General features: G+C 36.7%; 1 protein-coding gene across 12 annotated transcripts in view; it reads left to right on the top strand.

The window, feature by feature from the left end:
• The window catches only part of MRTFB (myocardin related transcription factor B), a 196311-nt gene that overhangs the window by 49410 nt on the left and 121339 nt on the right, over positions 1-25562 (top strand). For all 12 annotated transcript variants that reach the window (XM_055100469.2, XM_057300121.2, XM_034939815.3 and 9 more), the window contains one exon: positions 20872-21088. In XM_055100469.2, the coding sequence (XP_054956444.1) occupies positions 20935-21088 (154 nt within the window). In that variant the 5' untranslated portion in view covers positions 20872-20934. The remainder of the gene's footprint in view (positions 1-20871; positions 21089-25562) is intronic.

Genomic DNA, 25562 nt, shown 5'->3' on the forward strand with positions numbered 1-25562 from the left:
GCTTAGTGTAGGAGTTTAGTCTAAAATAATGGCCTCGCATAGCAGCTTTAGGCTAAACTGAATTTAACAGCACCTACAGGTGGAACAGCTGACGTGTAGGGTCCTACATTTCCTCAGCTTCACTGGACGTTGCCAGATCATTCTCCAGAGCAGCTTTGAGGTTTCAGCTCCTGACAGCACTGTCTCAGAATTTCTGTTGCTTCATATTCTTGCCAAGACTTGGTACTGTCAGACTTTCAAATTTTTGCCAATGTGAAATAGTACATTTCCTTCATTTCTAGTGAATTTGGGCATCACTTCTTATGTTTATTTGGCTGTTTCCGTTTCCTCTTTTGGGGCTTGTCAGATTTTCTTTTGTATGTTTTTTTTCTTATGTATGTTTATATCTTTATATATCTCAGATTAACCTTTTGTTGATATTTTGCATTTCCTGTTTTCCATAGTTCACATATGTTCTCCATCGTGGCTTATCTTTCCACTTTGTGGTATGCTTTGTTGGGTGCCAGTTTCACATTATAATCAAGTCATACTTGTCAGTCTGTTCATTTATGGTTGGTGCTTTTTACATCATGTTTAATCCCTCCGTTCTCTAAGTACTTTGGGGTCATAAAGAGATCCTACCATGTTTCCTTCTAAAAGTTTGTTCTGTTTTTTTTCAGTGTAGGTCTAATCCATGTGCAATTTATTTCTGTGTGTGCATATAAGATAGAGAAAATTTTCCACGTGAGTAAACTGGTTGCACAAGCCAGTGTCACTGATTGCATAGTCTTATCTTTTTCCCCACTGATTTGTGATGCCACCTTATCACGTATTCAGTTTCCTTAGTATACATGGGCAGCTTCATCGGTTTATAATACATTCTTTTAAAATAATATATGCTTGTGTCACTTCTGCACTATCTTAATCACTGTGGCTTTATATATTGATACATTATGCAAGGCCCTGTTAAGAACCTTGAGTGGATGGTTATGATTGGAACTTAGTGTGTGGGGGATAGAATAGTGGGTGGTTGTGCTAGGAAAGTAGGTGGACTTGATTTTGTGGAGGGCTTTGAGGAGAACTCTGAGGACACAGGTAAGGTCTGTCTGTGGGACCATGGGTCACTGGGTGCTGGTAGATATAGAAGTAGGGCCTGGGCTATAATCTTTTAGCAGCAATGAGTGGTTTTTTTCAAAGGAGATTAAGGGTCTCAAGAAGTTATTTGTGCATTCCCCATAAACTCATATATATGTATAATATATTTTTTCCAGAAGTCTTTTTGATTAACTCTTCTTTAAACTGTTGCTCTCTTAAAACCTCACCTCAAATTTCTCTTACATCAGAAACTCTTTAAAACTGGTTATTGTGAGTGTTCTTTGCTTTGGTGTTACAGTCTTCATTTGAAAGCTGGTTCTTAGCATTGTCATTTTCTTTTTCAGTTAATATGGCTTTTTTTTTTTTTTTTTTTTTTACATTGAGCTTTAGGCTTATTTTTTCCCCTTTCTACTTTGTACTGAATTGAATCAGAAAAAAAAAATGAATGCTATTTTTAAGTGCCATTATTCTTTTGAAGAAAAGCTTCCATTTAAAATGTTTGTCTGAATTGTAAGGGGTTTCTGTCAACCACTTCTGCTTCTGCTGAGAATGAGTAACATGACCTTTTTTTCTGTTTTAAAGAACAAGAGCGATGTCACGATGCTCCAAATGTTTGTTGTATTCCTTATTTTGGTGACTTACTAAGTAGAATTGAGTTAGTAAAAATTAAATAAGCTAGAGAAAATTGACTACTACTTAGATTGTTAACCTCTTATGCAAACTCTAGTGCTTCTGTGGTGTTTGAAAAGGAAGTATAAAAAGAGTTGCGGAATAAGGGGAAAAGCCCTGAAAGCGTTTTTGTTTTTGTTTTTTTCAAATTGGAAATGTCTTTATTCTCTTTGCAGACTGTAAAGGTAGCACACGCTCATTATAAAAATTTGACGCAATACCAAAGGGTGTAGAATAGCACTCCCCCATAGAGTTTTCTGCAATGATGGAAATGTTCTATTTCTGTACCATCAGTATAGTAACCATTAACCATATGTGGCCGTCAAGCCCTTAAAATGTGACAGGTGCAATTGTAGAACTGAGTTTTTTAATTTAATTGTAATTGATTTATATTTAAGTAGAACATGTGGTGAGTAGCTACTGTATGGTACACTCAGAGATAGCCAGTTGGGTGTGTACATTCTCTGTCACTCTCTACCAGCCTTCTGACTTTCTTCTCTCTTTTACCTCTGCTCTGTCCCTTTTTTCTCACCTTCTCTCTCTGTTTCTTTGGCATGCAGCCTGCCAGGCTGCCTCCACTCTTCCTGCCTTCCCCATTCTTTCTCTTGTTCTTTCTATGTAAGTGTTACATATATACACATAGGACATTCTGTTCAGCAGTTAACTTTTTCTATTTAATTATGTATCATGGACATTTTCCCCTTTCAGTACATATGGATCTGTTTTATTTTTTTTTCAATAATAGCGTAATTTCAGTGGAATTAATGTACCAACTTTTTTTTATTATACTTTAAGTTCTGGGGTACATGTGTAGAATATGCAGTTTTGTTACATGGGTATACACGTGCCATGGTGGTTTGCTGCACCCATCAGCCGGTCACCTACCTTAGGTATTTCTCCTAATGCTATCCCTCCCCTAGCCCCCTACCCTGCAACAGGCGCCGGTGTGTGATGTTCCCCTCCCTGTGTCCATGTGTTCTTATTATTCAGCTCCCACTTATGAGTGAGAACATGCGGTGTTTGGTTTTCTGTTCTTATGTTAGTTTGCTGAGAGTGATGGTGTCCAGCTTCATCCATGTCCCTGCAAAGGATATGAACTCATCCTTTTTTATGGCTGCATAGTATTCCATGGTGTATATATGTGCCACATTTATTTTCTTTATCCAGTCTATCATTGACGGACATTTGGGTTGGTTTCAAGTCTTTGCTATTGTGAATAGTGCCACAGGTAACATATGTGTGCATGTGTCTTTATAGTAGAATGATTTATAATCCTTTGGGTATATACACAGTAATGGGATTGCTGGGTCTAATTGTATTTCCAGTTCTAGATCCTTGAGGAATCACCACACTGTCTTCCACAATGGTTGAACTAATTTACACTCCCACCAACAGTGTAAAAGCATTCCTATTTCTCCACAGCCTCTCCAGCATCTGTTGTTTCCTGACTTTTTAATGATCACCATTCTTACTGGCGTGAGATGGTATCTCATTGTAGTTTTGATTTGCATTTCTCTAATGACCAGTGATGACGAGCATTTTTTCATATGTTTGTTGGCTGCATAAATATCTTCTTTTGAGAAGTGTCTGTTCACACCCTTTGCTCACTTTTTGATGGGGTTGTTTGTTTTTTTCTTGTAAATTTGTTTAAGTTCTTTGTAGATTCTGGATATTAGCCCTTTGTCAGATGGATAGATTGCAAAAATTTTCTCCCATTCTGTAGGTTGCCTGTTCACTCTGATGATAGTTTCTTTTGCTGTTCACAAGCTCTTTAGTTTAATTAGATGCCATTTGTCAATTTTGGCTTTTGTTGCCATTGCTTTTGGTGTTTTAGACATGAAGTCTTTGCCCATGCCTATGTCCTGAATGATATTGCCTAGGTTTTCTTCTAGAATTTTTATGGTTTTAGGTCTTACATTTAAGTCTTTAATCTATCTTGAGTTAATTTTTGTATAAGATGTAAGGAAGGGGCCCAGTTTCAGTTTTCTGCATGTGGCTAGCCAGTTTTCCCAACACCATTTATTAAATAGGGAATCCTTTCCCCATTGCTTGTTTGTATAGGTTTGTCAAAGATCAGATGGTTGTTGATGTATGGTCTTATTTCTGAGGCCTCTGTTCTGTTCCATTGGTCGATACATCTGTTTTGGTACTAGTACCGTGCTGTTTTGGTTACTAGCCCTGTCATATAGTTTGAAGTCAGGTAGTGTGATGCCTCCAGCTTTGTTCTTTTTGCTTAGGATTGTCTTGGCTATGAGGGCTCTTTTTGGGTTCCATATGAAGTTTAAAGTAGTTTTTTCCAATTCTGTGAAGAAAGTCAATGGTATCTTGACGGGGATAGCATTGAATCTATAAATTACTTAGGGCAGTATGGCCATTTTCACGATATTGATTCTTCCTATCCATGAGCATGGAATGTTTTTCCATTTGTTTTTGCCCTCTCTTATTTCCTTGAGTAGTGGTTTGTAGTTCTCCTTGAAGAGGTCCCTCACATCCCTTGTAAGTTGGATTCCTAGGTATTTTATTCTTTCAGTAGCAATTGTGAATGGGAGTTCACTCATGATTTGGCTCTCTGTCTGTTATTGGTGTATAAGAATACTTGTGATTTTTGCACATTGATTTTGTATCCTGAGACTTTGCTGAAGTTGCTTATCAGCTTAAGGAGATTTTGGGCTGAGATGATGGGGTTTTCTAAATATATAATCATGTTATCTGCAAACAGAGACAATTTGACTTCCTCTTTTCCTATTCGAATACCCTTTATTTCTTTCTCTTGCCTGATTGCTCTGGCCAGAACTTCCAATACTGTGTTGAATAGGAGTGGTGAGAGAGGGCATCCTTGTCTTGTGCCAGTTTTCAAAGGGAATGCTTCCAGTTTTTGCCCATTCGGTATGATATTGGCTATGGATTTGTCATAAGTAGCTCTTACTATTTTGAGATATGGTCCATCAATACCTAGTTTATTGAGAGTTTTTAGCATGAAGCGTTGTTGGATTTTGTCAAAGGCATTTTCTGCATCTATTGAGATAATCATGTGGTTTTTGTCGTTAGTTCTGTTTATATGATGGATTACGTTTATTGATTTGCGTATGTTGAACCAGCCTTGCATCCCAGGGATGAAGCCGACTCGTGGTGGATGAGCTTTTTGATGTGCTGCTGGATTCGGTTTGCCAGTATTTTATTGAGGACTTTTGCATCGATGTTCATCAGGGATATTGGCCAGAAATTTTCTTTTTTTGTTGTGTCTCTGCCAGGTTTTGGTATCAGGATGATGCTGGCCTCATAAAATGAGTTAGGAAACATTCTCTCTTTTTCTGTTATTTGGAACAGTTTCAGAAGGAATGTGTATTAACATGTGTTAACCCTACTGATGGGTAGTAGGTTGTTTTCAGTAGGTTTTCCTATTAAAATATTTTTTAACCACTACAGTATTTCCTGTTATATGTTTTCCTTTGTGTTTTCTGCGTACCTTGCTGGTGTATAGGGTTGAATTGTTCAAAACTGAAATCTGCGTTTTCTTTTGTACTTTGATACCTAGTAGAATTCCCTTAGAACTTCAAATAAAGACCCCACTGGAATCCTTGGCTGCAGCCTACAGGTTAAGGTTGGCATATTGTCTTTCACTAGTGCAGTAATAATGGTTCTGATTGCTTGCTGTCCGGTGTGCTAAAGAGAAAGAGACTGGAATGTTACATTAACATGGATGAATGCCCACTATTGTCTCTCTCAGAGAGGTGGGCTGGCTGCAACTGCCTCTGCCTTTCTTGAGGCCACCTCGGCAAGGGTGTGTGCAAAGGCAGCACTAGGCACACCTGCTGCCAGCCCCTCCAGCAAGGCCATTTCTGTTTCATGGGCAAAATTCCTGGGGGTAAATACTGTGGGCTTGAGGTCTCATCTTAGATTTCAGAGAAAATCTGAATTCGGTTTAATGGCAATCTAGCCTGGCAGACAGATTCTGGTTATGTCAGCTGGAGCGGGCAGCTTGGAGGGGAACCCCCAGAGGTGCTGCGCCTAGCAGTAGGGATGGGTGAGAGTGAGCAGACTCTTCTCTAGCAAGCACCTCTGTTTTTCCAGTTGGTAGTTTTTTACAGTGTCTCCCAGAAATTTTGTAAACATATTGTTTCCACTCACCTGATAAAACCTTCTAAATCTTTTTCTTTTTGGAATAACTTGTTTCATGAAATTGTTGGCAGTAGTTGCTTTTCTTATGTGGCAAATGGGTTTTTGTACTTTACATCTGTCTGAGGTTTATAATATGCTGAGGTCATTTCCAAGTGATTTTTCAAGTGATGGTTAACATTTTTCATCTTTATCTGAAAAATATTTCTCTTAAGGACGGTGATGTATTTATAGGAAATAATTAAAATAATGCCGCTTGAAAAACAAAGAGTTTGCGGAACACAGAAACCTGAGCTGCCCTCCCTTTCCTTAGTTTAGTCATTCCAGCACAGAAATTGTAACCCTGAATAATTACTTTCAAGGACTAAACTCAAACTTCTTAACTTCTCTGGCTACTCTAAGGAAAAGCTAAAGAGATAATGTAGTAAGGAATAAAAAGTACATGGAGAAATTTATTTTACTGATTGAACTTTAGAAAATAAAGCCTTAGGAAATTCTTAATTCACTAAGATTAGCTTGGGTACCTAGTTTCAAGAAGTAACTTTAGAAACAATACCCACTCTCTAAAAGCCAGAGGAGTTTTTTTTCCTTTTTAAAAAAACCTTAGTTTATATGTATAGCCATGTTATCTTGCCAGATACCTAGAAATCCAAATGTCTGTTAAATCCCAAATATTGGATTTAACAATGCAAAATATAAATATTAATTTCAACCTCTGTTACTTTAAGAGCTAACCTGTATTATGCCTGGGCTAGGAAAACTTTAAAACCCTATTATCATTTATTCATCAGAATATTTTTCTTTGTGTGTCAGAACAGTTGATAGAAATAAACTTTTTTTATTTGGAAGTTTGAAGTTTAATTAGAAAGTCAAGACAAGCTAGAAAGGGGGTTAAATTTTTTAAAAATAATAATGTTATACTTTTTATATTATTTCACATAATCGATGCGGGAAACCAAGAATGTGGTAGACAGAATAATAACACTAATTGCTGACATTATTGACATTTACTGATTTATTCATAGCTCTGCTATGCGCCTCACATCTATTATCTCTTCAATTCTCCCATCAATCCTGTGAAATAAGTACGTTTGTCACCCCCAGCTTTAACTAAAGATGCTGTGGCTTTGAAAGTTTAAGTAACTTGCCCACCAGCTAAAAAATTTCACAGCTGGAATTTGAACCCAAGCAGTCTGACAACAGGGGAGGAAACTTTAACCATCACAGTTCTAATTTGACGAGATCTCTCCTGAAACAGGGGCTAAATACTATGATAGTTAAGTGAATACTTCATCCAGGAAACAACCGTAGCTAAAAATGAAGCCAGTGAGCAATTTTTTAATGGTTTCTCACAGCCAAGTGTAATTCCAAACACCTGACATATAGTATCTCACTTCATTTACACTCTGCAAGGGATATATTATTTATACTCATTTTTCAAAGAGGCTTAGGGGGTTAACTAACTTGCCCATAGTCACGATTTTTGTAATTTGTGAAGCTGGGATGGTGCAGAATAATGAATTAACATCCATTTATTAAAGATTTTTATTAGTTTGTGCAAGGATTGCTTTAGTTCTGTTCAGTTCGGTATTTTAATCAGTTACTAAGATGAATATGCAAAAGGCAAACAAATTTCAGATGACACAAAACAGAGTGAAGGTATTACAAAATGGAACAATATTCAAAAAGATTTTCAGCCTTAAATTGCTTGCTTTTTAAGCATAAACAACACATTCACACATTCAAAGATAACAAGACTAAGGGCCGGGTGCGATAAGTATCTTTGTCTTACACCAGGGGCGGGTGGATCACGAGGTCAGGAGATCGAGACCATCCTGGCTAACATGGTGAAACCCTGTCTCTACTAAAAATACAAAAAAAATTAGCCAGGCGTGGTGGTGGGTGCCTGTAGTCCCAGCTACTCAGGAGGCTGAAGCAGGAGAATGGCGTGAACCCGGGAGCAGAGGTTGCAGTGAGCCGAGATCACGCCACTGCCCTCCAGCCTGGGGGACAGAGCGAGACTCTGTCTCAAAAAAAAAAAAGATAATGACGAAAATCCACTCTAGCCTTGGCCAGTGACCACTCCATTGCACCGTCCCACTACTGTTCACACACAGCTGAGAACCACTCTATTCCTTTCCTCTTTCTCCAGGGTGTCATTTTTAGCAAAAGTGAATATATATATACATGTGTGTGTGTATATATATATATATATAATATATATACGTGTATATATATTATATATATACACGTGTATATATATATACACGTGTATATATATGTGTGTGTGTGTGTGTGTGTGTGTGTGTGTGTGTGTGTGTGTGTGTATATATATTTTCTTCTTTTCCCCTTTTCTGATTCACTGGTGTTACTGGCCAGGTCCAAGTCTCTCCTATATCTTTGTCTAGAGTGTAATTTTAGCAAAACTGAATATATATATATATATATATATTTTTTTCTTTTTTTCCCCTTTTCTAATTCATTGGTGTTACTGGCCAAGTCCAGGTCCATTCTGTCTGCATGCAGTAAGTTTATTACTGTGACTTGGGTTTTGCAAAAGAGAAAAGATTTATTCTCAAGGCTGCCGAGCAAGGAGACAGGAGAACAGCTCTGAAAACCACCTCCCTGAAGATAAGGCTTAGGGATGTTTATGGTTGAGGAAGTGAGGTAGTCTAAGGCATGGGGAAAAATGAAGTAAGAGGTTCATTCTGTGCAAGCGTAGTTGGGTTTCATGCCATTTCATAGGACATATGTGCCAAAAATGGTGTTAGCGTGATCTAAGAGTGGAGTTTTTGGCCTCCCTGACCTCAAAAGGTCACCTCTTAGGTTCTTAACACAGGCCCAGTTGAAGGGTTCGTGGTCTCGACCAGTTGGAACTGGGCAGGAGCCTGGCCCACATTCCTGGAAAACAACTGAAATAACCGTTACTTTGATGACCTATGATGTTATCTATAACATAGCCAGTGAAGTTTCAGTGTTTAGCAGTAATGCCTTCACCTACTGCGGCCTTCAGCTTCTTAGAAAAAGGAAAACAACAGCAACAGCAACAAAAAGCAAGTGACCAAAACCAAGCGGGACAGGCAGACCTGACCAAGTTAACCCCCTGCTTTCATTAGCAACAGATCTTAGATATCTTTCCATATCAGTATCACCTGGAGAGAGCTTCCTCATTCTTACTTATAACTGCATAGTATTATATTTTATGAATGTACAACAATTAAACCCATCTCCTGTTGATCGTGGCTACAGTTATTTCTAGTCATTTGCTATTAAAAACCATACCGCAATAATCTTGTACAGTATCATTGTTTTAATTATTTGTAATTTGTGTGTCATAAAATTCACTATTTTTGGCGTAAGTTCTAGGTTTTGACAAACACACGAGACATGTAACCACCACAACCAAGATACAGAACAGTTCCATCACCCAAAAATCCCCTTGTTATCAGCTCCACTCCTGGCAGCCACTACTCTGTTCTCTGTCCCTGTAGCTTTGGCTTTTCCAGCATGTCCAAGTATTGAAGCCCTTTGAGTACAACTTCTTTCACTTAGCATAATGCGTTTGAGATTCAGGCATGTTGTTTCACCTATCAGTAGTTCATTCCTCTTATTACTCAGTAGTATTCCATTGGATGCATGTGCCATAGTTGTTTATTCCAGTCCATTTAGGTCATTTGGGTAGTTTCCAGTTTGGGACAATTATGAATATAGCTGTTAGGAACATTTGCACACAGATACAAAATATCTTTTTGTAAAGCAGCCTTACTGAGGTGTCATTTGCATACCATAAGATTCACTTATTTAAAGTATAAAATTTGATTTTTTTTGGTAAATTTAGAGTTGTACACTCATCACTTTTGAGTCTTAAAATTTCATCCATGTTGTATCATTATTTCTTTCCATTTTGTTGCTGAATATTATTTCATTAGGATATACCACATTTTGTTTATCCGTTCACTAGTTGATGAACATTTAGTTTTGGCTCTTTTGAATAATGCTGCTATGAATATTTGCCTGCAAATTTTCAGATGGACATATGTTTTTATTTCTCTTTGGTAGATACGTAGGAGTGGGATTGCTGGATCATATGGTAAAATTATGTTTAACATTTTAAGGTAATGCCAGCCTGTTTTCCAAAGTAGTGTTTTACATCCTCACCAGTGCTGTGCTAGGGTTCCTATTTCTCCACGTCTTTGCCAACACTTGCTTTTGTCTGTCTTTTTAGTATCTCACACCCACCAGTAGGTTTTAATTGCATTTCCGTAATAACTGATTATATTGAACATTTATTCGTGTCCTCATTAGTCATGCATATGTCTTCTTTAGTGAAACGGTTTTTGTTTGTTTTTTGAGATGGAGTTTCGCTCTGTTGCCCAGGCTGGAGTGCAGTGGCGTGATCTCCCCTCACTGCAACCTCTGCCTCCCGTGTTCAAGCAATTCACCTGCGTCAGCCTCCTGAGTAGCTGGGAACACAGGCTCGTGCCACCATGGCCAGCTAATTTTTTTGTATTTTTAGTAGAGACGGGATTTTGCTATGTTCACTAGGCTGGTCTTGCACTGCTGGCCTCCAGTGATCTGCCCACCTCGGCCTCCCAAGGTGCTGGGATTACTGGTGTGAGCCATTGCATCCGGCCTAATGAAATGTTTATTCAAATCCTTTGCCCATTTTTAAATTGGGGTTTTTATCTTTTTTTCTTTATATTCTGGATACAAGTCCTTATCAAATAATTGATTTGCAAAATGCCACAGAATCCTTTGTTCTTCCTAAGGGGTCAGTAGTTTTGTCTAAAATAAACACTTCTCTTATTTGTTTTATGCCTTTTGTCAATTTCTAGAGTTCTGAAACCATTGTTTTTGACAATTTTGTCCTATTTTACACTATCCTTGGAAAGAGGATTTGCTTCCTGCAATTTCATTTTGAATATATAAATTCCTAGAAAATCAATTCCTGGGTCAAAGGATTAATGCATTTGTAATTTTAATAAATGTTGGCAAATTTTTCTCCATAAAAAGAAAATTTATATTCCTCTAATGTGTGAGTTATAGCCCAGACTTGCCAGTGGTGTATGTTATTAAACTGCCAGAATTTTGCCAGTACTGTGTACGTGAAAATTCATTTTGATTGGTGAAACCACTATAATAGTAGCTACTTGTAGGTGTACATTTAATCTTTATAATAATCCATGAGTTAGGTACTGTATTAGTTCATTCTCATGCTGCTAATAAAGACATACCCAAGACTGGGTAATTTATAAAGGAAAGAGCATGGCGCTGGGGAGGCCTCAGGAAACTTATACAATCATGGCGGAAGGGGAAGCAAACACATCCTTCTTCACGGAACAGCAGGAGAGGGAACAATGAGCAAAGAGGGAAAAACACCTTATAAAATTATCAGATCTCATGAGAAGTCACTATCACAAGAACGGCAGCATGGGGGTAACTGCCCCCATGATTCAGTTACCTTCCACTGGGTCCTTCCCATGACACATGGGGATTATGGGAACTACAATTCAAGGTGAGATTTGGGTGGGGACACAGCCAAACCATATCATGTGCTGTGACCCAAGCTTATATATGGGGAATTAAGCTTTATTGAGGTTATACATTGCTCAAGTTCATATAATTTATTAGTGATAGTGCTGGGTTTTGTCCCCATATCTAACTCCAAAACATGAACTCTGAACTGATACCCTATACTACACTGTCTCTGTTGTGGAAAAGGATTTCAAAATTCATCTAATATAAATTCAAACCAAATTAGTAAGAGCCTCATCAGTGGGTGAGGCAATCACAATCTCATACTTAAGAGAATGTAGTTAAACTGTTTTTTAGCTAATTTAGGATAGCGTGACCAGAATTGTGAGTAGATGCAAAAGTTCATGGATGTGCATTTGGTGATGGTTTCTTAGGTATGACATCAAAAGTACAAGCAACCAAAGAAAAAAATAGAAAAATTTGACTTATTCAAAATTAAATTTTTTTTGTCTGTCAAAGCACATTATCAAGAAATGAAAAGCCAACCCACAGAATGGGAGAAAATATTTGCAAATCTATAAGGATCTGGTATCCATTAGACTTACATATAATATGAAAGAAAAAACTGTTCTAACTCAACAATGAAAACACAAGTCACCCTATATAAAAATGAGTATTTCTGTAAATAAGATATATAAATGGCCAATAAAACATGAAAAGAAATTCAACATCATTAGTCATTAGGGAAATGCAAATCAAAACCACAATGAGTTACCACTTTACATTCACAAGGATAACTATAATTAAAAAAAAAAAGAGAATGTGGAGAAGTTGGAACCCCAACTTTTACTGGTGGGAGTGTAAAATGGTATAGTCACTGTGGACAGCAGTTGGGCATTCTCTCAAATGGTTACACACAGACTTACCCTATGACCCAGCAATTCCACTCTTATGTGTATACCCAAGAGAATGGAAAAAATATATACACACAAAAACGTGTGAACTCATTTCATAGCAACATTCGTAGTAGCCAGAAGGTGGAAACAATCCAAAGTCCATCATCTGATGAATGGGTAAACAAAAGGTGGTAAGTTCACGCAATGAAATATTACTCAACCATAAAAAGCAGTAAAATATTGATAATTGGACAGTATAGAGGAATCTTGAAAATATTATGTTAAGTGAAAGAAAATACACACAAAAGGCCACGTATTCTATGATTCTATTTATGTGAAATGTCTGGGACAGACAAATCCATAGAGACAGAAAGTAGATTAGTGGTTGCCAGGGTCTGAGGGAGAGATTAAGAAATGACTGCTGTGCTGATGGGTACAGCATTTTTTTTTTTTTTTAAGATGAGAATGTTCTGGACTTGGATAGTGATGGTTACATACCTTCTGAATATATTAAAAGATGACCAAATTTTACACTTTAAGATGGCTAAGAACCCAAAAGTATTTTGAAGGACTTTGATAAAATTAGAATAGATGATCTCATGTTTAACTAATAGTGTTAGAAACTTATATTTCTACTACCTGCTAAAGTGCTTTTGTGAAACTCTGAAGATTAACTTTTATTTGGTATGTGCTCTGAGCTGTTGTCTCAAGAGTACAATATTAACACATTTTACAAGAAGTTAAACAGTAATGAAATATCTTAGTTGTAATTTGTATTAACAGACTCCAGAAAACTTAAAAAGACCCAGGTTGCTGATTTGAGATGCCCCTGGAATTAACGTATTTTTTTAAATGCTTCCTGGCAGAAGATCTCTTAGCCATCCGCCTCTTGACCAGCTTTCTGGATTACCAACTCTCTCCATTCCCTTTGTTTCAGGACATGCTGAATGGTTATGGCCAGGAGGTGTGCTAAGGTCTGGTGATGTAGTTCTGTTCTGACTAACTGAGTTGTGTCCTAACCAAAAGTCAGCTGTGTTTGTTCCTAAATCTGTTTATGCCAGTCGTAGTAATTTAACTAAATATTATGTAAACTGACAAAATATGAATGCAAAAAAATTTAGATGTTTAGAAACAAAGATATGTTGCTTAAATAATACTACAATATCTCAGGTATGGGTGAGAAACTAAAAATATTGGGTTAAATTGTAAAATATAGATGCATTCTGTACTCAGAGTCTTTTCAATTTTTACTCTACTTTAAAGAAGCAAAAACTCGAAGTCATAGACAGTGGTGGCTTATGCCAGAAGACCAGCACATCTGTAAAGAGACAAGAGATAGCCGTGACCCTGTATCAGAAGGCTGGCAAATGAACTGATATTTATGCCCTCTAATTCAAGAAAAATGTTTTCAGATTTGTGTGTATCATTTTTAATGACTCCTCTTTAAACTTAGTTTTTCAGTTTACCAACCAACTGGCATGATTCGTCAGGATTTCTGACTCTGGCTAATTAAGTGCCAAAGAACAGAATTCCAAATTAGGGGACTCATGGTCCCACTACTGCACTTAGTCATGTCTTAGACAAGTAAATCAAACTTCATTTTTTTCATGTATTTTAAACGTAAATTTAAATTCCATTGATTCCTAATAGCAAAAGTTAAACACTGGAAAACAAAGCCTTCCCTTTTTTTAGATGCCCTTTCTCTTTCCCTTTCTTTCGTTCATCTCTTCCCTTTGTCCTCTTCCCTTCTGCTTTTTCTCCTTGCCTTAGAGAACTTGGAAATAGGAGTACAATATATTTTTTATCTGTTAAATAAAATATTTGTTTACTCTGTTTATAAACATTTACTTCTTAGCATTTAAATCATGCTAATTATAATTCAACAAAATTAGTTTGTTTTTAACCCAATAATTGCCAAATATGGAAATCATCCTTGCTTAAAATTAATCCTCTAATCAATTCTTATTCTCTGAAATTCATTCATTATGAATACACTTAAAAACACAGTTGTTCAAACTGAAAAGACTTGGGTTTTGGCCATTTTACTTGGAGAACAAATAACATTTTCTAATTCCTTGTCTTTTTATGTAGTAATTTAAAAGCTACATGTGTTTGAAACTTTTGCTAGTTCAAATTTTTATAGATGGATCATAATGAATATTTCAAAAAATGGTGTTTACTTAAGTGTTATGGTACTTACTAAGAATGTATCATGTTGGAGGGTTAGTGTGCAGTTTGCTCCATGTTGTGTTCATTTGAAAGTTATTCCTCTAGTGAACAAGTTAAATAAACCCTCACACTGGCATTCTTAGAACTATAATAGCCACTTCCAGCACAGGAATGTTATATAACTTTTTCTATACAGTGTATTGTCAGTATTTGCTATTTTTATAGTATATTTTTTCTGTATACTTAATGGTTACACGTAAAAATCCAACAGCTACAAATAAAAACTCTACTTAGAAGTTATTTATTTGAAAGAATTATAACCTAGCATCAAAAAGATGTCCTGTTTATATGTAGTGCATCTACTACTGTAGATTTCATTTTCTTCCTCTCTGAAGTTTAATTCCAGTCATGCTTTCAGCATTTTGCAAAATGGAACAAGAGGAGAGGGTTTCCTTCATCGGCCATGAAGCTCCTGTTAAGCACTAAAGTGTGGTAACTGCCTGTTTGACTAGGTCTTGCCCCCTTTGAGAGCAGGGATCATGATTGGTTCATCATTGGAAGCCCAGTGCCCAGCACAGTGCCTAATAATGTAGGCCTTCAGTACACATGTTAAGGATTTGGACAAATGGATTTTTTTCACAACCTCGTGTCCCTCTTTCCTGTCTCCCATCACCCCACTCCCCAACATCTCTCTCTCCCAATTCTTTGCTCCAATTTATTTGCATTTTGGCACATACATACCATGTTATCAGGGCAGGAATGTGAGCTCTGAAGTTGGAAACATGGCTTTGATGTTAGTCTCTTAAGTTTGTTTAATCTTTCCAAGCCTTGGCTTTCTCATCTATAAAATGGGAATGTTGATACCCAGAGAGGAGTCATTAAGGCAAAATTAAGGAAAGTCTAGATTAGATTTAGTGTCAAGCTGAGTAAATATTCTTCCCATCTCTTCTTTTCAGTTGTCATTTCCATGTTTTTAAATTAGGAAACTAGGTCTCTAAGAGAGAAATTATTTGCCTGAAGTCAAATGGCTCTCTCTCCAGCCATACCCTTTTTTCAGCGTTCTGGCCTTGGGGACCTGGAGTTTCTCCAAGTGAACACTCTTTGTGAGTAGCCCCTCACTACTTATACCTGCCTTGGTGTTAATGATACCACCAGCCTTTCCAACTGCCCAAATCTGGAAACCTCAGCCATCCTCAACTCTTTAATCTTTACCTTGCAAATGGGCCATCCTCAAGCCTTGACGTTTTGTCTCTTCAATAGTACAATCATGCACCACATAACATTGGTCCCATACAATTATAATGCTTTATTTTTCCTGTACCTTTTCTATGTCTAGAGACACACATACTTACCATTGTGTTACAGTCACCTGTAACAGATGCAGCATTCAGCACAGTAACATGCTGTACAGGTTTTTGTAGCCTACTAGCCATAGGCTATGCCCTGCAGCCTAGGAGTGTAGTAGACTGTACCATCTAGGGTTGTGTAAGTGCACACTGTGGAGTGCACAAAACGAAATCATCTAACAAAGCATTTCTCAGAGTGTATCCCTGTCATTAAGCATGACTATATTTGAATTTATTCCTGTTTCTGCATTTCCACTGTCTTCATTCCTCAGCATTTCAGCATGAGACTTTATCAGTAACTGGTCTCTGTCAGAATTATCTTTTTAAAATACAAAATCAATCATATCACTGGTTTTTAGAGTCCACATTCCTTTACAGTTGTGCTTTACTGCACCACTCTGTGTCATGCCCTCTACACTGGCCCCATCCAGCTTTTTGCTGTTAGGTGATCTCTGTTTATGCTGCTTTCCTTTTACTGATGAGAAAAACTCTGTGCCTGGTGAACTCCTACTCAACCTTGAAGACTTCCCTAACTTACCCCAATACAATTAGACATTTAATTCTTTAGGTTCCTAAATAGAGGCCAGGCGCGGTAGCTCATGCCTGTAATTCCAGCACTTTGGGAGGCCGAAGCGGGTGGATCACTTGAGGTCAGGAGTTCGAGACAAGCCTGGCCAACATGGTGAGATCCCTGTCTCTACTAAAAATACAGAAATAATTAGCCGGGCGTGGTGGTGGTGCCTGTAATCCCAACTACTTGGGAGGCTGAGGCACTAGAATCACTTGAACCTGGGAGGTGGAGGCTGCAGTGAGCCAAGATTGTGCCACTGCACTCCAGCCTGGGTGACAGAGCGAGATTCTGTCTCAAAAAAAAAAGGAAAAAAAAATTCCTAAATAGCACTTTGTACCTACTTATGTTCTACTACTTTTCACATGTGTATTAATAATTGCCTTTGACCTCTCTTCCCACTCATTGGGCAAATGATTTATCCTCTGTGTAAGATGAGAGGTTCAGCTAGACCATTGATTCTCAATGCTTGGTACACAGTAGGATCACTCTGTCCCAAACCAATTGTAGCAGAATCTCTGGAGATTCCCCACCAACAACCCCTACCCATCAGGGATTTTTTTTTAAACCTCCCCAAATTATTATCATATTGTGAGGAGAGTTGAGAAGCACTTGTGAACACATATTAGCACTGATTTGGGGACTACCTTAGCCCAGTAGCCTAGTATATTTTAAAATATAAGATAATTATTATTGGTTCTATCTTGACTCCATTCAAAAAAATTAGTGAATGAATAGATGAAAAATGAAAGTGTAATGCCTCTTCGGTTTTTTTTTTCCCCTGTATTTTTTTCCCCTACCTCTGGCATAGTATCTCACAATGAACTGGTTTGTTTTTTGAGAGAAGTTGTATCCCAGGTTGATCTTACAGTATTATGCTGTATTTTTACTTAATGCTGGATAAATGTTGGCTTTGTTTCATTTTGAACTGCAGTTACGTTATTGGGATTTGTAAGATAGTAACTTTCTTCATTCATGCTGTCAGTTCTAGACAAATTAATATTTGATCACAATTTGTCCAGTGAAAGCTAAGTGATTGTTTTACTTTTGTAAGTAAATTATGGCCCAATGAGATAATCTGTTCTAGTGCCATTTCTTTAATATGTCAATTATTGACTACTATACAGAGAGTAGTCAATTCTATGTGTGATATTGGATCTTATTTTCAAAAGAAAATCATCAAGTAGTTAAGTAGACCTTAAGGTGACAGCTTGCAAAATGTCAGAGTAGATTAGTCTATACCCTCTCAAAAATGTTCATGAATATTAAGTTAAAATTTTTTGAAAACTTAATCTTTGCCTTTGCTACATTTTATAAAGATTTCCTTAGCTTATAATTTTCATAATTGGGAGAGATGTGTGGGAGTTTAAGATGAGCATAAAGTCAAGCCATAATAGGTTGAAAAAATTCTTCAGTATGAAGAACAGATTATACTGCATGAAAATATTTTTTAAAATCTATACCTAAAAGATCTTCCAAATCATTAGCACTGATGTTCAGAGCTTGTACATCTTTCAATTATAAGGGCATTATGGTACTTGTATCTTAGAATTAATTTGATGTGAACAGATTTTATTTTGTATGAATAAGTAATTTGAAATGAAAATTCATAGTTTTGAAAAAGTCTAGGAGTTGTATTTTAATATTCCTTAGTGAAATAAGTAATTTGACATGCAGATTCACCTAACATCTTTTTTGAAGTCTACTTTATTTGATATTAATATAGTCATCACAGGCTTCTTGGAATTCCTGTTTGCATGACCCGTCTTTTTTCTATCCATTTTCCACCCTATTTGTGTCTTCATATTTAAAGTATGTCACTTATATGCATACATTTATAGACTTTTAAAAATTTATTCTGTCTCTTTTAATTAGAGCGTTGAGACCATTTACATTTAATGTAATTATTGATAAGGTTGGATTTAGGTCTATTTTGCTATTTGTTTTCTGCTTGTCCCATCTCTTTTTAGTTACTCATCTTTTCCTTCTTTTGGGTTAATTGGGTATTTTTAAGAATGTGATGTTTTAGCTAAAACTATTTGTATTTTTTAAATAGTTGTTTTAAGTAGTTGCATAAGATCTTCTCAGTCTACTTAAAGTTAAAATTACACTGTTTTCTTATGATGTATGGGAAAGTAAAGACACTGAAGATATTTACCCCTCTTTCATCTTTTATGCTATGGTTGTCATGTAAATTACATCTACATGTAGTGTAAACCTCACAACAGGGTGTTACAATTTTACTTTGAATGATGATAATGTAGAATATATATAGAAATAATATTGAAATTCAGAAGAAAAGCTAGTCTTTAGCTTTTTTATCTACATGTTTACTATTCCTGATGCTTTTCATTTCTGAAATCTAAGTTTTTATCTGGTATCACTTCTCTTTATTCTGAGTAAGTTTTTAAAGAATTTCTTGTAGTGTGGATCTGCTGGTGACAATTTTGCCTTCATTATTAAAGGATATTTCCATTGGATATGTAATTCAGATTGACAGTTGTAGAGACTCTAGATTCTGTTAGGTTTCTTCTTAAGAGTGGTGTTTTGTTAAGAGCAGGCAGTTAAGTTTGCTGAACTCTTGCAAGCTGTCTTTTCTTTGGTGGGCAGCACCAGAGATCTCAGTTCAGTTCTTTTTGCCTTAGCTGGGCTGCATGGAGTCTGCCCTGCATGTGTATAGTTGAGGGATCAGCCAGAGACTTGGAGCACAGTGCATACACCTGCCCCCCACCCCACTTTGCGGCTCGCTCATTTTTGGGAACTAAATAGAAAGTCAAGTAATAGATCTATTTATGCATACTCAGTTGAATTTCAGCAAAGATGCAAAGGCAACTTAATAAAGACAATCTTGTCAACAAATGATGGTAGAACAATCAAATACACATATGCCAAAAAAACCTGAAAAAAAGTTGATTCATATTTCACCACATAAATAAAAATTAACTCAAAATGGATCATAGACTTAAATGTAAAACGTGAAACTAGATCTAGAAGAAAACAGGAAGTAATCTTTATTACCTTGAGCTAATCAAAGATTTATTAGCTACAGCAACAAAAACATGATCCATAAAAGAAAAAAAATTGATCATTAGTGGATTTCATCTAATTAAAAATACTCTCCATAAAACACTATTAAGAACATACAAAATAGCCTGGGATAAAATACTTGTAAATCATATATCTGATAAAGCACTTGTATCCAAAATATATTTTTAAAACTCTGAAAACTCAATAATAAGAAAATAAACCACCTAATTTAAAAAAAGAAATATTCGCTCAGATACTTACCTAAAGAAGATATAGGGATGGGATGGCAAATTAAAAGATGCACAGCATCATTAGTCACTCAGGAAATGCAAATTAAAACCACAGTGAGATACTGCTTGCCCATTAAAGTGACTGAAATGGAAAAGACTGACCATATGAAGTACCGAGGATGTGGAACAACTGGAATTCTCATACGCTGCTGGTAAGAATGTAAAGTGGTACAACCACTTTAGAAAACAGTTTGTCAGTTTCTTAAAAATTTAAACATAGAGCTGCCATGTGATCCAGCCATTTCACTCCTGTACAAGTATCTATATGGATACATGCTTTTACTTCTCTTGGGTAAATACAATCTTGGTATTTACCATTTGGATATTTGGTATTTACCCAAGAGAAGTGAAAGCACATGTCCATATAGATACCTATACGGGAGCATTTGTAGCATCCTTATTTGTAATAGTCAAAAACTGGAAACAACCCAGATGTCCATCAGTAGGTGAAAGGATGAACACACTGTGCTATGAAATGCTACTAAATAAGCAAACAACAAAGAATTTTATCGAATGTTTCGCCACTGCCATAACATGGACTGACCATCCTTCTAGCCTCCAGTAACAGTTTTCTGCTGCCGACTTTGTAGTCCTTAAGCCAGTGTCACATGTTTAGAATTTTTGTTGTATCTTTAGTACTTCTGTTGCTGATTTCCATATCAGTCAGAATGAGCCAGGTTTTACTGTGATAACAACCCCAAATTTCAGTGACTTAAAAGTTTGTTTCTTTGTCATGAACTGTATGTCCATTGTGGGTTAGCTGAAAGTTCTGTTTTCTGTTATTCTCACCCTGAGACTCAGGCTGATAGAAGTCATTGTCTGAAACCTTCCTGGTTGCTGTGAATGTTGACTAATTTAAACTTGCTTGATATATAGGAGTTAAGATGAATTTTCAAGCCAGACTACTACTTTATTTTCATCAGCATTTGTTGACTGTCTTTTCATTTTAGCATGCATTAAATCTTTAGTGCCACCAATGGCTATGACTTTCTTTAATCTGTGGTATTAAAAAATATACAAAATATATTTCAACTTTATTTACCTTATAATTGCTTGTTTTTAGGTGGGAAGTATGTTATTCCTGTTAGATAAAGAACCTGAGGTCCAGAGAGGGTAAATGGATTAGTATGACCATACAGCAGTACAACTGGACTAGAACCCAGGATTCCCGTTTTAATACTTTTGTGCAAATTGGAGAAACATAACTGCACCATCTCTTTACACGTTCTTTATTTTGGCAGTGTCTTCAATAGGCCGTGTTTAAGAGGCGTCTTGCACTCCCTGTTGCCAGTGGCTGGAACACAATGGATCACACAGGGGCGATAGACACCGAGGATGAAGTGGGACCTTTAGCCCATCTTGCTCCAAGTCCTCAGAGTGAAGCTGTGGCTCATGAATTCCAGGAACTCTCCTTGCAGTCCAGTCAAAACTTACCCCCTCTGAACGAAAGGAAAAATGGTGAGTTCAGCATGTGCAATGGGATCTTTGATTTAAAGATTTCCCCTCTTTGGGAGCCCAGTTTATTCCTGTTTGGTAGTAATATTTTGGTCAGTTCAGCAGTCTGTCATGGAGGAGAACCCTGTAGAGGTACTGGATGGTTTTTAATAACAGGCAGAATTTCACTTTCCATTCAGTTCTTTCATTATTTTCCCAGTAAGTATCTTTGGTAGTGACGTTACCTTTGGAAATAAACTTTAGATTCAGCCATTTTAGCACAAGCAGATGATTTCATGCTGGAATGGCATTGGAAAGTAGGTTCCTGTGCTGATGCCGGGGAAGTACATTGTGGATATGACTGCATTCTCCTCCCACTTTCTCCATCTCCGGTGTGTTGCACCATAATTTCACAAGTGGCAAAGCTATCTCAGTGATGACTAAAAAGTCAGGAACTTCTTATTTGAGTATTTATTATATTAATGGGTATTGGATATAGTCATATTCTCAGTCTTTGGCTGCCTCATCTTTGTCTACAAAATGAATATTTTCTATTCATTATCTGTTCAGGAAATTTTCATCGCTCACAGAGATATTCCAGAGTCTCCAGAAGACACAATACTGTCAATTTTTAACGTAAACAAATAGAGATAGATGACATATACTTTTAATACTTAAGATACAAAATCTAACAAAGTAATGTTAAAATTTGCAAACACTCTAAGCATGCACATTAAAAAATAGAATTAAGGTTTTTTTCTGGAATTACTATACCTTCCACAGTTCTGATGAGTCCCACACTCACAAGTATATTTGTAAATTTCAGTTTTTTAAAAGCCAGAAGAAATAAAACTGCTTTCCCTGCAGAGTGTCTCATTATGTACCTTATCACTTACTTTCCTGGGTCCTGAGTGTTTTCCAGTCCTCCTACTTATTAGACTTACCTTATTTAGGAAAGTGGATTAAAAAAACCATACATATACCATTCTTCTTAGGCCTTTAGTACATGTCTTTGGTATGTACTTGTTCTCCTTCAAATAAAATGTGTTTTGCTTTGTATCTGAATCTTGTTGCTAGGCACAGCCCTTGACCATTTTGATAGGTGTTTTTTTTTTTTTTTTTTGAGACAGAGTCTCACTCTGTCGCCCAGGCTTGAGTGCAGTGGCGTGATCTCTGGTCACTGCAATCTCCGTCTCTTAGGTTCAAGTGATTCTCCTGCCTCAGCCTCCTGAGTAGCTGGGATTACAGGCACGCACCACTATGCCCAGCTAATTTTTTGTATTTTTAGTAGAGATGGGGTTTTCACCATGTTGGTCAGGCTGGTCTCGAATTTCTGACCTTGTGATCCACCCGCCTCGGCCTCCCAAAGTGCTGGGATTACAGGCCTGAGTCACAGCACCCGGCCAATTTTGATAGGTTTAAAGCAGCATCTTAGCTTCTTCAGGATGCTGTGGTTAACTCACTGGTGATGACTTTTAAACCTTCCATCTTTTCTTTCTTTTTTTTTTTTTTTTTTTTTTTTTTTTTTTTGAGACGGAGTCTCACTCTGTCGCCCAGGCTGGAGTGCAGTGGCGCGATCTCAGCTCACTGCAGGCTCTGCCTCCTGGGCTCACGCCATTCTCCTGCCTCAGCCTCCCAAGTAGCTGGGACTACAGGCGTCCACCACCACGCCCAGCTAATTTTTTGTAGTTTTAGTAGAGAGACGGGGTTTCACAGTGTTAGCCAGAATGGTTTTGATCTCCTGACCTCGTGATCCACCTGCGTCGGCCTCCCAAAGTGCTAGGATTGCAGGCGTGAGCCACCACGCCCAGGTTAAACCTTCCATCTTTTAAGAACCCACATTTACCTTAGACAGTAGCTGAGAGAATATAGCCATATTGACTGAAACATGACTAAGTGTGATCAGATTTACACAGTACACTTGGACCAGTATAATGTCCAAATTATTACCCTAAAAGAAAATAAGAGTTGAACTGTTATAAAATCAGAACACACAGTTGTGCACAATAATGGTCTTCTGTAATGGGGAGGGAAGAGTGACGAGACTTTATCCTTTATGGTCATTTACAGGAAAAGTTAATATGTATGCCAGAATATAAGGTGGCAAGCCCAAATATAAAGCAGTCTCCCCTTATAAACTTCTAAGGAAATAGATTAAATGGTAAAATTTTAAATTTATTAATGTAGTTACATTTTATGAAGCATTGCAATAATGTAGAAGGATTGCTTTAATCACTCTCATTGTTCATAAAACCATCCTACTCAAAGTCTATATGTGAATCTTTGTGGTCAGTGTTTTTATCAGTAGTAGAACCCCTGTGCATCATCCATCTAGCACTAATTTCCAGGGTACATCTTCATTTCTGTCTCTTTGGTTTGAGTTACAGCAGCTTTGTAACATGTGCATGATTTGGCACTGAACATTTCTTTTTTTTTTTTTTTCATTAGGCAAACATTTATTAAGCACTTAATATGTACAAGGGACAAGGGAGACGCATTTTTTAATGTTGTCTTTCTTTAGTAACAGTCAAAATACCACACAGAAAATAACTTAAAACTTAACCACAGTGTTATTATTGACCAATTGGGTTTAATACGTTTTCTTCAAAAGATGTTTGATATTTTGTAGGAGACAAAATAATTATTTAGCTTATGAGAAGATAGGGCATAATTTTGGAAATCCAGGCCTCTGAAGGATGGAGGTGCATGTTTTAGACACAAATAATCTTCCCGGTGTCTTTGAATAAATCCCATATTTGGTAGTACTGATTCTTTTTTTTTTTTTTTTTATACTTTAAGTTTTAGGGTACATGTACACAACGTGCAGGTTAGTTACATATGTATACATGCGCCATGTTGGTGTGCTGCACCCAGTAACTCGTCATTTAACATTAGATATATCTCCAAATGCTATCCCTCCCCCCGGCACTGAAAATTTCATGTCTAAATCACAAGTACCATTCACAAACCAGTTTTTTTTTAAATTGTCTTAGTTGTATACTCATAATCTCTATAACATAATACTTGTTTGATTTGTCATTGGTTGTTACATTTTATGGGGTCTAGTTTCTGTTTTAGAATTTGGCTTTTTTTAAGCAGATAATATATTCATGTGGTTTAAAATGTTATGATTACCTAGTAAAAAGGAGGTTACCCTCCCAATCTTGTCCCATACCTGCACAGTTACTTTCCCGGAATTAACTGTTACTATTGTTCTTTCTGAGAGAATAATATTTGACTACGTTTTAAAAAGCAGTTTTTAAAAGGCTACTTTGTAACGACACCCAACACTTTGCATTTTAAGGTTCTAACTGGAAATAATGTATTGGTTTTTTTCTCTTTTCCTTCTTTTTTTCTAATTCTGATTAAAATATTTCTGTAAACCTGAAAATAGCTTCAAAAGAAGTTGGTTTTCAAGCCAATGTGTTTTCTTCAAGAGTCCTTTTTTGTTCAATACGGATTAAATGAAAGAACATCTCATTCTGAGAAACTGTGCAAAGACTCCACTATGAGATTGTTCCCTCTTTTCTAATAAATGACTTCAGGAAGTTATTATAGAAGCCTTATTTTATATTCAGACATATAATTTCAGGCTTATGATATATTAACCTAATTTGCATATACATTCCAAGGCATAAAAGGCATCCTTATTTGGCTGTCAGAAATCTAGGTTTTTGGGGAAATGCTGCTCAAAGGATACAAATTTCATTAGATAGGAGGAATAAGTTTAAGAGATCTATTACAAAACATGGTAGCCAAGGTTAATAACAATGTATTGTATTGAAAATTGCTAAGATAGTAGGTTTTAAGTGTTGTCACCACGAAAAAAATAGTAAACATTTGAATAATGATGTGTTAATTCAATTGAGCAATTCCACAGTGCATACATATTTCAAAAAAAAGTACATGATAAATATATATAATTTTTGCCGGGCGCGGTGGCTCAAGCCTGTAATCCCAGCACTTTGGGAGGCCGAGGCAGGCAGATCACAAGGTCAGGAGATCGAGACCATCCTGGCTAACATGGTGAAACCCCGTCTCTACTAAAAATACAAAAAATTAGCCGGGCGTGGTGGCGGGTGCCTGTAGTGTCAGCTACTCCGGAGGCTGAGGCAGGAAAATGGCATGAACCCGGGAGGCGGAGTTTGCAGTGAGTCAAGATTGCACCACTGCACTCCATCCTGGGTGACAGAGCAAGACTCTGTCTCAAAAAAAAAAAATAAATATATATATACATATATATATATATATATATATATATATAAAACTTTTGTCAGTTTCAAAATAAAAGCAAATATATTAATTTTTTTTAAATCTAAGTTTTTGACAGTTATGTGAGCAGAGTATATTCACATCAAGTAATATATAGATGAAAGGACCGTAACATTCTTACTTTAATGATTTTTTTCAGGCATGTTGTTCATTTTTTAGGTCTTCTTAATGCAGTGTTTAAGTCATACAAAATGCAGGTGTTGGCATCAAAATTAATCAGTACAAA

This window comes from Pan paniscus, chromosome 18 (assembly GCF_029289425.2).
Source record: "Pan paniscus chromosome 18, NHGRI_mPanPan1-v2.0_pri, whole genome shotgun sequence".
NCBI lineage: Eukaryota > Metazoa > Chordata > Mammalia > Primates > Hominidae > Pan > Pan paniscus.